Source organism: Neocloeon triangulifer, unplaced genomic scaffold (genome assembly GCF_031216515.1).
Source record: "Neocloeon triangulifer isolate White Clay Creek 2 clone unplaced genomic scaffold, ASM3121651v1 ptg000013l, whole genome shotgun sequence".
In the NCBI taxonomy this organism is placed as follows: Eukaryota; Metazoa; Arthropoda; class Insecta; order Ephemeroptera; family Baetidae; genus Neocloeon; species Neocloeon triangulifer.
The window spans coordinates 5,765,127-5,777,999 of NW_026775555.1; the positions used below are offsets into that span (position 1 = coordinate 5,765,127).

The 12,873-nt window shown below is 33.4% G+C and overlaps 3 protein-coding genes across 3 annotated transcripts; 2 read left to right on the top strand and 1 right to left on the bottom strand.

Annotated features, from left to right (window-relative positions):
- Positions 1-25: 25 nt before the first annotated feature.
- LOC132198724 (small ribosomal subunit protein uS15) lies at positions 26-849 on the top strand. Its single transcript, XM_059622911.1, has 2 exons — positions 26-289; positions 352-849. The coding sequence occupies exons 1-2, from the start codon at positions 139-141 to the stop codon at positions 654-656; spliced, it is 456 nt and encodes a 151-aa protein (XP_059478894.1). The 5' UTR covers positions 26-138; the 3' UTR covers positions 657-849.
- Positions 850-1,174: 325 nt separating this feature from the next.
- LOC132198663 (ribonuclease H2 subunit B) lies at positions 1,175-2,839 on the bottom strand. The gene is made up of 7 exons (XM_059622814.1): positions 2,563-2,839; positions 2,347-2,494; positions 2,157-2,253; positions 1,985-2,102; positions 1,644-1,931; positions 1,462-1,589; positions 1,175-1,405 (listed from the first exon to the last, which is right to left on the bottom strand). The coding sequence occupies exons 1-7, from the start codon at positions 2,639-2,641 to the stop codon at positions 1,313-1,315; spliced, it is 951 nt and encodes a 316-aa protein (XP_059478797.1). The 5' UTR covers positions 2,642-2,839; the 3' UTR covers positions 1,175-1,312.
- A 66-nt stretch (positions 2,840-2,905) lies between these two features.
- On the top strand, positions 2,906-4,811 carry LOC132198661 (uncharacterized). Its single transcript, XM_059622813.1, has 7 exons — positions 2,906-3,115; positions 3,293-3,656; positions 3,711-3,871; positions 3,927-4,114; positions 4,174-4,309; positions 4,365-4,494; positions 4,549-4,811. Exons 2-7 carry the CDS (start codon positions 3,302-3,304, stop codon positions 4,638-4,640), a joined length of 1,062 nt encoding a protein of 353 aa, XP_059478796.1. The 5' UTR covers positions 2,906-3,115; positions 3,293-3,301; the 3' UTR covers positions 4,641-4,811.
- The last annotated feature ends 8,062 nt before the right edge of the window (positions 4,812-12,873 follow it).

The following is a 12,873-nucleotide window of genomic DNA, read 5'->3' on the forward strand; positions in this document are numbered from 1 at the left end:
TCAGGTTGCAGCACCGTCTGGGTCCATTTCCGCCATCAGTCTTCGTGTACGTCATTTGCCGACCGCGTGGTTGTTTTCGACCTGTTTGGTCTAATTTCGCAGTTTTTCGACCGGAAAGTGATCTAGAAGTGGTCCAAGATGGGTCGTATGCACGCGCCTGGAAAGGGTATCTCCAAATCGGCCCTGCCGTACCGCAGAGGAGTGCCCACCTGGTTGAAATTGACCTCGGACGAGGTGAAGGAGCACATCAAAAAGCTCGGCAAGAAGGGCCTGACACCTTCCCAGATTGGTTCGAACGACGCCGATTTTTCTTAAATAAACAAACTAATGATGTCTTCACCGTTTTCTTAGGTGTCATTCTTAGGGACATGCACGGTGTGGCCCAGGTGCGCTTCATCACCGGCAACAAAATCATGAGGATCATGAAAGCCATGAGCCTTGCCCCACAGCTGCCCGAGGATTTGTATTACCTTATCAAGAAGGCTGTTGCTATCCGCAAGCATTTGGAGAGGAACAGAAAGGACAAGGATTCCAAGTTCAGGCTCATCTTGGTCGAGTCGCGCATTCACCGACTGGCCCGTTATTACAAGACCAAGAGCATGGTTCCCCCCAACTGGAAATACGAGTCCAGCACAGCTTCGGCCCTCGTCTCATAAATCCACTTACAATTAAACTTTCTATATTGATTCCTTTGACAACAAGCTCTGCAAATTTTGGCTCTTTGCTTAGAAATCCTCATTTTGTATATTCTTTGTGGCGCAAGTTGTTGGGGGAATTGGGGACGTTTTGTTTGGATGAAAGTGACAAATAAAATTTTCCTCGAAAAATAAAATGCTTTTAATTTACAAATTAGTTGCTTATTTACGAGAAGGTGAATGTCTAGGAAATCTCTACTCATAAAGAGCCATATGAAAAATCATTCTGGTTTGCATAATTTTGCCATAAAACATTATTAAATGTACATTTCACCTGTAGAGAACAACAAAATACTTTGTAATGTGATTTATAAAAAGCACAACAAAGTTATACAACTTTATTTTGACTATTTTGAGACTTCTTACTTTTGACCTCTTGCTCAATTTTTAGAATTGCCCAAGTGTCTTAAATCTCCTGCATTTGGCTTTATATTTTAACAAACTATTTAGGGGGTAGAGAAAAGAAGACAAATTTTAGTTTTAATGATAGCTGCTAAATATAATTTAGAGGTTCTCACACAAGGCTTAAGTTAACGTTTAAATAATATCAAAATATAAAATGGTGAAAAATGTCAGTAGAGCCTTTAAGTCTGCAATTCGTCTTTCAGCTCTGGTATTTATTTCCTCTTAAAAAAGTTGGAGATACTCTTTGTACCAACTGCTGCTCTTGCGAGAGCTTTGTCCTTGGCAGTTTCTTTCTTTGGAGCAGCCTGCAGAATTAATTTTAAAGATAACACATGTTCAAGTTAATAATGAAATACTGTACCTTTGGCTCTGAACTTTTGGGGACAAAAGTGCTTGAAGGAGCATTATCTTTGGCCTCTTCCACTTTCGTTTTTTTACCATCACCAGCATCACATTCGTCAGCTTTGCGTTTCTTTCCTTTGCCTGAATCTAAGAGTCGAAAGCAAAATCAAAATGAAAGAAAACCTTATTTTGGTTTTATACCATTGCTTGTTGCCTCTGGCAGGTCCAGTGCATTCCTCAGTTTCATGCACAAGTCGGCTGATATGTATTCCGAAAGAATGCCAAAGGCGTAGAGAAGGAACTCTGTTTCTGCAGGTGCTGTGTCTGCGTCCACATATCTTGAGCCTCGGACGAAATTGGCCGAAACCGCACCCGGACCCACGTGGATGCCCTTCTCCTTTAAAACTTCACTGACCCGTTTGACCTTCTTGGTGAGCCATCTGAGAGTTTTCTCCTCGTTGATCCGGTAATACTTATCATCACCAACTTCTGCAAGTCACGATAGTTGGAATAATATTTTAATAAATTTTATAATGTTTTACCTTTAATTTCTGAAATGCACCTAAGCTGCTTGGGGGTTACGCACTGAAGCAATCTTTTTGTTTCTGGGAAATCCTCGTCCTGGATAAGCTGCTCCAAAGATTCAAAACGACCAGCACTCTGTAGAAGGAAATTTTATGAAAAGTGAAACATTTCAATCAAAATTTTAAGTACCTTTGTCATGTAAGGTAAAATCAAAAACAGAGGGTCAACTGGTGTTGACAGGTGAACTTTTCCGTCCGACTGGATGTGGTCATCGATCACCCAAGACCTAGGAGATTATAAAAGCAAAATAAATTAAATTTTTTTTCTATATCCTTAAAAGAACAATTAACTACATATAGTTATATACATAGTCATTTACCTTTTGTCCTCGGAAAAGCTGAGAATCTCTTGGACCATTTTATTGTCGGCGCTGAAAAAGAACATCGCCTGTGAAGAAGTTTGCGGATGCCGTAGCTTCACAATGTTCAATTTTCCGTCGCATCCTTCAGGAATTGTTAGGGCATCGCCTACAGGAATTGATATGAACGCTGTTTCAATTCATGATTCGAAGGCAAGGTGAACCAAAAAGTTTTACCTTTGAGGATGAGCAGGAGAGTGTCGTTGGCGACCTGCGATTTAACGCATTTTTTGGGCGAGGCCTTCGTCCTGGGCATCTTCAGTTGAGAGATGCAAATGACTTTTTGCAACGGTAATTACGATGCTTGACCAAATACTGCAACCTAAATGTTTACCGGCAGCGTAAACGGGAAGCACGTTTCTTTATCGACCGGAAAAGTGTTTGGGAAAATAATTATTGGAGTTGCCTATCGAAAAAAGCAACAGCCGCTGCGCCGCATGTCCTGCCTGTTGGCCAATAAGAGAAGCGGTGAGGCCAACGGACGCTTCTGATTGGCTGATGCCCGCCGGCTATGCATTACGTCATGATTGTTTGTAAATAAAAACCAAAAAGGCAGAATACGTCCTACGCAGTCCTACGTCTCTTCAGTCTTCATGGCTCGAAAGTAATTCAGGTTTTCCATCAGTCTGCGTCTGCATAATTCTGGGCTCTGTCATTTTTACTTATCTTGAGCTTAAAGAGTATTTTAAGTTATAAATCATTGCATACTTCTTCAAAATGAGAAAACCTGGTGAGCATAATTCCTTTTCAATTTTTAAAATTGCATTTACCTAAAAATGTACAGTTTTAATTTTGCTAAATTTTATGGAAACATCCAATAGGTTATTCTTTTCTTTATTTATTAGTCTTTCTTTTTGTTGAGGAACTATTTTGTCGTGAAAAGTCTTACATAAATTGAAAATTCCAGATTGAAAAAATGGTCACAAGAGAAGAAGCCTTGGAGGAGTATGCAAGGGCTATCGAGGAGTTGAGGATCAAGGCCGAAGGCAAGGGAGTTCCACAGGAACAATTCGACCAACTGATCAGTGAATCGTTGGACGAAATCGCAAAAGAAATGCATCCTCAGCTGTCTATATACAAAACCGCAAAGAAATGGACTTTTCGACTTTTGAAGCTTGTGTTCTTGACCTTGCTTTTGTACGCAGTGGTCTCCTGCCACACACCAACCCAGAAGTCGCTGTCAAGGCACATTCAGGGCTTCATCTATCCTTTCATGAGAGCCTTCAGGAAGCTCACTCTGCCCATTTTGCATGCTTATCCTGAATTGGCCGGTGGGTCATTTTGTAAAAAAAATAATTCTGATCTAAAAATTAACTTGTTTTCAGAGTGGCATGAAGAGCCGTGTCTGCTACGAAATCCACTTTACGGCTTCCGAGGTCCTGATTGCTGGCCGTGCGAAAATGTTCGCAGTGTTCTTACTTTTACTTCATCACCTGAAAACTTTGCTGACACGTATTTCCACAACGGAGTTCCTTTTGTATTGAAAGTAAATTTCCAGAAAAAGTGTTTCTTTATTTTCACCAAAATCTTTCAATTTACAGGGACATTCTGTTTTGGTCAACAAGGATAAAATCAAAGACTTGTATCTTGACACTCGGAAAATCATCAACAGGTCAGCGCCGAGAATAATCGCAGAAAATACGGAGACGACCACATATTTTGTTGAAGATTTTTTAAAAATTCCAGAGTTCAACATGACTGACGTCCATCCAGAGGCGCATTTTACTTGGTAGGATTAAATAAAAACTAACTGCAAACATCAAATGTATTCCAATCTGTGACTTGCAGGAAAGTAACACGATCAGAGGCAGCTAGAGTTTTGAAAAAATTATTCCCTTTGCCACCGTTTGTCCCACCGAACACTGAGGCAGCCATCCAGAGATTTATTTTCATCGATGGACCAGCTGCTCCAACTTACACCATCGTAAGTTCAGCGGTACATCTTTAATTGAATCATTACTTAACTATGTGCATTTCAGCCCTTGACTGATTTTGCAAATGTCTGGGTTAGCCAAGCTAAAGGGGCCAGGTTGTTGGCGTTAAATTCATCCCCTCAGTGCATTGGACGATGCCACGGAGTGTCGATTTTGTTACAAGAAGGAGATATTTGTAAGTTTTTAGATTTTATATTTATGACCAAAATAAAATAATATGTGATTTCAGTGTTTTACAACTGGCAATTCTGGCGGTCTCGCAGTCTTCCTGTGTCTGGAGCGTCTGAAACAACGATTACTTTTGTAGGATCATTTTACTAAAACTGAGGTCTGCTGTTCCGTTGCTAACGATTTCTGGTCTTGCTTAACCAAATAATAAGTTAATTAACAAAAAATTATTGATTTCAAATAAAATGTTAAATAAATTGTCAATTTTACGCTTTTTGTGATATATTAACCCTGAAATATTTCTGATTAATTTATCATAATAAAAATTTAATTCATAACAAATGTAAACTTTTTTTATAATTCCGTTCATTATTTGCTTCTGATTGATTTTCAAATCATAATAGAAAAAGCCATAGTTTTTTAAATTTGTAGAGCAAATTAAATAAAATGAACAATTTCATTTTATTTTTAATGTTTAAGTAGCAGAATAGTCCAGATTATCTCAATCACAAAATGAATTTGGAATATATTTATTTTTGTTTCAACTATTTAATAAATATCTGCTGGGTCCTGTGACTGCAACACTGTCAATTATAGTCGAGTAAACTATTGATTTCTTTTGTGCGGTCGGCTCGAGGAAGATAAAGCCGATCACCAGTTGCGGCAACGGAAGAGCTGGTTTTGTGTATCGAACAGCCAAACGGCTGTTGTTGGCGCTGTTTTTGTGCCGTGAGAAAAGCGGCGTCTCTCATGCACATGTGCAGCGAATTTTTTTAACAGCCTTCTTTTACCTTTCCTTTAGCCTCGGTATTCTTCGCGTCAGTTTTTCCTCTGAGAGCAAATCCAATGCACAAGCAGTAAGCTGTCTTTTCCTCGCGAAACGTGGAAGTGAAAGAAAGCCAAACTTAAATGATAATTTCATTTTATTTTTATTTTTCTCACGAATGAGGTAAAAAAACCATTGCGTCATGGCACATATCACATATTATTTATTGTCTTGTGTCGAGTCTTTGACACATCAAAGGAAAAGTAAAGGATAGCATTGAATATAATTAAATATGCAGATAAACATACTTTCTATACAGAAATCTTCTCAGAACGGCTAAAAATTTGATGAAAGTTACTGAGAGTATAATTTATGTAATTTAATTTATAGATAATATGATCTTAAAATTTATAAATTGTTAAAAATATATATTCAGTTTTAAATTTTTAGAATAATTAAAAATTTACTGTAATTTAATTTTAATTTGTATTATTTTAAATATTGAAGAATAGTACTCTGATGAGGATTTTTCAAAAAAACTATAATAAAATTTTATAAATTTTCTATGGCATGCACACAATAAAATGTTATGCTTCCCCCTTAACACGTATATTCCGCAGGTTGCATAGTTGAAAATCGGCAGAAATTTAAACTAATTTTTTTTTTTTTAATTTTTAGCAACGTATTTCAGTGGTTTAAAAATGAAATGCTGCTATAAATCATAAATCAATAAAGATACTTTGCAACAATACTCTGATTTTAATGCCTGAAGTAAATAAACTGGAAAAATGGCAATATTAAACAAAAAAATGTGTAGAAAAAGTTAATTTTTACCATTGATTCAGCGTTCTATAAAGGAATGCAAAGTAATGTAATGACCTTAGAATTAAAGAACATTTCATTTGGCATTAAAAAAGTTTACTCAAGATATGGCACGAAAAAATTAAATAAACCTTTCAAATTCTGATTGTGAAGAATGCCCAGAGTGTTATGAAATTTCTGCAATCCTTAAGCGTAAGCCAGAATAATTAAATCGCTTCTGATGATTTTTGGAAGAGTGAATTTTTAAGAGACGTGCAAATAATCAAGAGGCGTATTCCTGACGAGATCTGTGCTTACAAAAGGACCTCTTCAAACTTGAATCAAGGTATACGCGTTTTCGCAACAGCTTCCTGGTTAAGAAAGAATGCGCCGAGTGGAGGCGGCTGGAAAATCAATTTGCGATTAAAAGCGTTAAGAACCATCTGTGGCTTTTTTAAAAGCAAAAAAGTGTTCTGTCGAGGAGAGAAAAAGCGAGAGGGAAGAAGTGCTCAGGGCGAGAGAAAAGACTCCCTCCTCGGCTGCACGACAGAATTATTTCAAAATTTGTCCAAATGAGAGGCAAGGCGAGCCCAAAGCGCCGCCGCCAGACGCACTCCGCTCAAATTTTCACTCGACAATGTTCTGCTAAGACCAATTTGCGCTCATTTCATTTTTACTGCCTTTTTATTCCAAATATCTACAAAAGTCTTTTACAACGGCTGATTTTCTTTCTCAACAAAAGCACGGTGAACTTTCCAATGTTCACCTTGGTTCACCTCTTCACTTGGAATTCTTGGAAATAAAGTTTTAGATACGAAGTGGATGAAAATTTTATTGCTTTTGCAAGTTGATAGTTGGCATTGGCGAGTTATTGGCAATATTTTTAATTAAAAAAGGGGAAATATTTTCATGTATATGCAAAACAATTGCTGTTATATAATTTATTTCATTTTAGGATTTAATGGAATGAATTAAAAAAAAAAATGGTAATTATATGGTTCTGAATCAGAAAGAAATTTTCTGCTATCACAATTAACCAAGGAAGGAAGGCTAAAAAATTAAAATTTTAATCAATTAATTTTTTTAGCCTTCCACTTCATTCCAAGAAACGTTGAATCAACGTTGACTCGTCAATTCCCATAAAGTTTAACATGGTAATATTGGGCGTATTATTATTAAACGGTCATCAAAATAGCACAAATTTGCGAAAATTATATATATTATACTTATATATCATTGCCGAAGCATGATTTTTTTAATTTAATTGATTATCGGCGTCTAAAAGGCTGAATAAGCTAATGTGCATGACCAAATTTTCAAGTTGGAATTAAAATAATATTGTTGGTAATATTGTGGGTATTATTACTAAACGGTCTTCAAAATAGCATAAATTAGCGAAAATTATATATATTATTTATATATATCATTGCCGAAGCATGATATTTTGAATTTACTTGAATAAAGGACTTAATAGGGCTATATAAGCTAATGTGCATGACATAATTTTCAGGTTGGAATTAAATAAATATTGTTGGTACTATTGGGCGTATTATGTCTAAACGGTCTTTAAAATAGCATAAATTTGCGAAAATAATATAATACCACAAAAAGCGCCAATAGTTAGTGTTAACTAAATCATCTTATTTTGCTCTATTACAATCATATCTCAGAAAATAACGAAAATTTTCTACTCACAGTGAATTACTCCTTCAGCACTTATATTTTTCTCAATTTCAAACCCTAATCTACAAAATTTAGTAGTATTGATCTCGATATATACAATTGAAATCCCGCAAAAAGTGTCAAACTTTAGCGTCAACTAAATCATCCTATTTTACTCTATTGAAGCCAGATCTCAGAAAATTCAAAATAATTAATTCCAACAATGAATTACTCCCTCAGCACTTATATTTTTCTCAATTTCTAACCCTAATCTACAAAATTTAGTAGTATTGATCTCGATTTGTACAATTGAAACCCCGCAAAAATCGTCAAAAGTTAGTGTTGGCTAAAACATCTTATTTTACTCTGTTTTAGCCATATCTCAGAAAATTCAAAAAAATTTACTACCAACAATGAATTACTCCCTCAGAAGTTATATTTTCCTCAATTTCAAACCCTAATCTACAAAATTTAGTAGTATTGATCTCGATATATACAATTGAATTCCCGCAAAAAGCGTCAAAATTTAATGTTAGCTAAAACATCTTATTTTGCTCTATTATAATCATATCTAAGAAAATTACGAAAATTTTCTAGTCATATTGAATAACTCCTTCAGCACTTATATTTTTCTCAATTTCAAACCCTAATCTACAAAATTTAGTAGTATTGAACTCGATATATACAATTGAAATCCCGAAAAAGTGTCAAACTTTAGCGTCAACTATATCATCTTATTTTGCTTTATTATGATCATATCTCAGAAAATGACGAAACTTTTTTACTCACAGTGAATAGCTCCTTCAGCACTTATATTTTTCTCAATATCGAGCCCTAATCTACAAAATTTAGAAGTATTGATCACGATTTATACAATTGAAATTCTGCAAAAAGCGTCAAAAGTTAATGTTAACTAAATCATCTTATTTTGCTCTATTATAATTATATCTCAGAAAATTACGAAACTTTTCTACTCACAGTGAATAACTCCTTCAGCAGTTTTATTTTCTCAATTTCAAACCCTAATCAACAAAATTTAGTAGTATTGATCTCGATATATACAATTGAATTCCCACAAAAAGCGTCAAAAGTTAGTGTTAATTAAATCATCTTATTTTGCTCTATTATAATCATATCTCAGAAAATATAGAAAATTTTCAACTCACAGTGAATTACTCCTTGAGCACTTCTATTTTTCTCAATTTCAAACCCTAGTCTACAAAATTTAGTAGTATTAATCTCGATATATACAATTGAATTCCCGCAAAAAGTGTCAAACTTTAGCGTCAACTAAATCATCCTATTTTACTCTATTGAAGCCCTATCTCAGAAAATTCAAAAAAATTTACTACCAACAATGAATTACTCCCTCAGAAGTTATATTTTTCTCAATTTCAAACCCTAATCTACAAAATTTAGTAGTATTGATCTCGATATATACAATTAAAATCCCGAAAAAGTGTCAAACTTTAGCGTCAACTAAATATTCCTATTTTACTCTATTGAAGCCATATCTCAGAAAATTCAATAAAATTTACTTCCAACAATGAATTACTCCCTCAGCACTTATATTTTTCTTATATTCAAACCCTAATCTACAAAATTTAGTAGTATTGATCTCGATTTATACAATTGAAACCCCGCAAAAATCGTCAACAGTTAGTGTTGGCTAAAACATCTTATTTTACTCTATTTTAGCCATATCTCAGAAATTCAAAAAAATTTACTAACAACAATGAATTACTCCCTCAGCACTTATATTTTTTATAATTGCAAACCCTAATCTACAAAATTTAGTAGTATTGATCTCGATGTATACAATTGAAACCCCGCAAAAAGCGTCAAATTTAGTGTTGGCTCAAAACATCTTATTTTACTCCATTTTAGCCATATCTCAGAAAATTCAAAAAATTTACTACCCACAATGAATTACTCCTTTAGCAATTATATTTTTCTCATATTCCAACCCTAATCTACAAAATTTAGTAGTATTGATCTTGATTCATACAATTGAAACCCCGCAAAAAGTGTCAAACTTTAGCGTCAACTATATCATCTTATTTTGCTTTATTATGATCATATCTCAGAAAATGACGAAACTTTTTTACTCACAGTGAATAGTTCCTTCAGCACTTATATATTTGATCTCAATATCGAGCCCTAATCTACAAAATTTAGAAGTATTGATAACGATTTATACAATTGAAATTCTACAAAAAGCGTCAAAAGTTAGTGTTAATTAAATCATCTTATTTTGCTCTATTATAATCAAATCTCAGAAAATAAAGAAAATTTTCTACTCACAGTGAATTACTCCTTCAGCACTTATATATTTTCTCAATTAAAAACACTAAGTTACAAAATTTAGTAGTATTGATCTCGAATTATACAATTGTAACCCCGCAAAAAGCGTCAAAAGTTAGTGTTAGCTAAAACATCTTATTTTGCTCTATTATAATCATATCTAAGAAAATTACGAAACTTTACTACTCACAGTGAATAACTCCTTCAGCAGTTATATTTTTCTCAATTTCAAACCCTAATCTACAAAATTTAGTAGTATTGATCTCGATATAAACAATTGAATTCCCACAAAAAGCGTCGAAAGTTAGTGTTAATTAAATCATCTTATTTTGCTCTATTATAATCATATCTCAGAAAATAAAGAAAATTTTCAACTCACAGTGAATTACTCCCTCAGCACTTATATTTTTCTCAATTTCAAACCCTAATCTACAAAATTTAGTAGTATTAATCTCGATATATACAATTGAAATCCCGCAAAAAGTGTCAAACTTTAGCGTCAACTAAATCATCCTATTTTACTCTATTGAAGCCATATCTCAGGAAATTCAAAAAAATTTACTTCCAACAATGAATTACTCCCTCAGCACTTATATTTTTTATAATTGCAAACCCTAATCTACAAAATTTAGTAGTATTGATCTTGATTTATACAATTGAAACCCCGAAAAAAGTGTCAAACTTTAGCGTCAACTATATCATCTTATTTTGCTTTATTATGATCATATCTCAGAAAGTGACGAAACTTTTTTACTCACAGTGAATAGCTCCTTCAGCACTAATATTTTTCTCAATATCGAGCCCTAATCTACAAAATTTAGAAGTATTGATCACGATTTATACAATTGAAATTCTGCAAAAAGCATCAAAAGTTAATGTTAACTAAATCATCTTATTTTGCTCTATTATAATTATATCTCAGAAAATTACGAAACTTTTCTACTCACAGTGAATAACTCCTTCAGCAGTTTTATTTTCTCTATTTCAAACCCTAATCTACAAAATTTAGTAGTATTGATCTCGATATATACAATTAAATTCCCACAAAAAGCGTCAAAAGTTAGTGTTAAATTAATCATCTTATTTTGCTCTATTATAATCATATCTCAGAAAATAAAGAAAATTTTCTACTCACAGTGAATAACTCCTTCAGCACTTATATTTTTCTCAATTTCAAACCCTAATCAACAAAATTTAGTAGTATTGATCTCGATATATACAATTGAATTCCCACAAAAAGCGTCAAAAGTTAGTGTTAATTAAATCATCTTATTTTGCTCTATTATAATCATATCTCAGAAAATATAGAAAATTTTCAACTCACAGTGAATTACTCCTTGAGCACTTCTATTTTTCTCAATTTCAAACCCTAGTCTACAAAATTTAGTAGTATTAATCTCGATATATACAATTGAATTCCCGCAAAAAGTGTCAAACTTCAGCGTCAACTAAATCATCCTATTTTACTCTATTGAAGCCCTATCTCAGAAAATTCAAAAAAATTTACTACCAACAATGAATTACTCCCTCAGAAGTTATATTTTTCTCAATTTCAAAGCCTAATCTACAAAATTAAAAAGTGTTGATCTCGATGTATACAATTGAAACCCCGCAAAAATCGTCAAAAGTTAGTGTTGGCTAAAACATCTTATTTTACTCTATTTTAGCCATATCTCAGAAAATTCAAAAAAATTTTCTACCAACAATGAATTACTCCCTCAGCACTTATATTATTTATAATTTCAAACCCTAATCTACAAAATTTAGTAGTATTGATCTCGATTTATACAATTGAAACCCCGCAAAAAGCGTCAAATTTAGTGTTGGCTCAAAACATCTTATTTTACTCCATTTTAGCCATATCTCAGAAAATTCAAAAAATTTACTACCCACAATGAATTACTCCTTCAGCAATTATATTTTTCTCATATTCAAACCCTAATCTACAAAATTTAGTAGTATTGATCTCGATGTATACAATTGAAACCCCGCAAAAAGCGTCAAATTTAGTGTTGGCTCAAAACATCTTATTTTACTCCATTTTAGCCATATCTCAGAAAATTCAAAAAATTTACTACCCACAATGAAGTACTCCTTCAGCAATTATATTTTTCTCATATTCAAACCCTAATCTACAAAATTTAGTAGCATTGATCTTGTTTCATACAATTGAAACCCCGCAAAAAGTGTCAAACTTTAGCGTCAACTATATCATCTTATTTTGCTTTATTATGATCATATCTCAGAAAATGACGAAACTTTTTTACTCACAGTGAATAGCTCCTTCAGCACTTATATATTTCTCAATATCGAGCCCTAATCTACAAAATTTAAAAGTGTTGATCTCGATGTATACAATTGAAACTCCGCAAAAATCGTCAAAAGTTAGTGTTGGCTAAAACATCTTATTTTACTCTATTTTAGCCATATCTCAGAAAATTCAAAAAAATTTTCTACCAACAATGAATTACTCCCTCAGCACTTATATTATTTATAATTTCAAACCCTAATCTACAAAATTTAGTAGTATTGATCTCGATTTATACAATTGAAACCCCGCAAAAAGCGTCAAATTTAGTGTTGGCTCAAAACATCTTATTTTACTCCATTTTAGCCATATCTCTGAAAATACAAAAAATTTACTACCCACAATGAATTACTCCTTTAGCAATTATATTTTTCTCATATTCCAACCCTAATCTACAAAATTTAGTAGTATTGATCTTGATTCATACAATTGAAACCCCGCAAAAAGTGTCAAACTTTAGCGTCAACTATATCATCTTATTTTGCTTTATTATGATCATATCTCAGAAAATGACGAAACTTTTTTACTCACAGTGAATAGCTCCT

Bases quoted from the DNA above. Each gene is read 5' to 3' on its own strand.
- LOC132198724 (XM_059622911.1), top strand. From the start codon at position 139: ATGGGTCGTATGCACGCGCCTGGAAAGGGTATCTCCAAATCGGCCCTG. The intron at 290-351 runs GTTCGAACGACG...CCGTTTTCTTAG, and splicing joins CCTGACACCTTCCCAGATTG to GTGTCATTCTTAGGGACATG.
- LOC132198663 (XM_059622814.1), bottom strand. From the start codon at position 2,641: ATGCCCAGGACGAAGGCCTCGCCCAAAAAATGCGTTAAATCGCAGGTC. The intron at 1,932-1,984 runs GTAAAACATTAT...CGTGACTTGCAG, and splicing joins GTGCATTTCAGAAATTAAAG to AAGTTGGTGATGATAAGTAT. The intron at 1,406-1,461 runs GTACAGTATTTC...TTAATTCTGCAG, and splicing joins CCAAAAGTTCAGAGCCAAAG to GCTGCTCCAAAGAAAGAAAC.
- LOC132198661 (XM_059622813.1), top strand. From the start codon at position 3,302: ATGGTCACAAGAGAAGAAGCCTTGGAGGAGTATGCAAGGGCTATCGAG. The intron at 4,115-4,173 runs GTAGGATTAAAT...TGTGACTTGCAG, and splicing joins CCAGAGGCGCATTTTACTTG to GAAAGTAACACGATCAGAGG. The intron at 4,310-4,364 runs GTAAGTTCAGCG...TGTGCATTTCAG, and splicing joins CTGCTCCAACTTACACCATC to CCCTTGACTGATTTTGCAAA.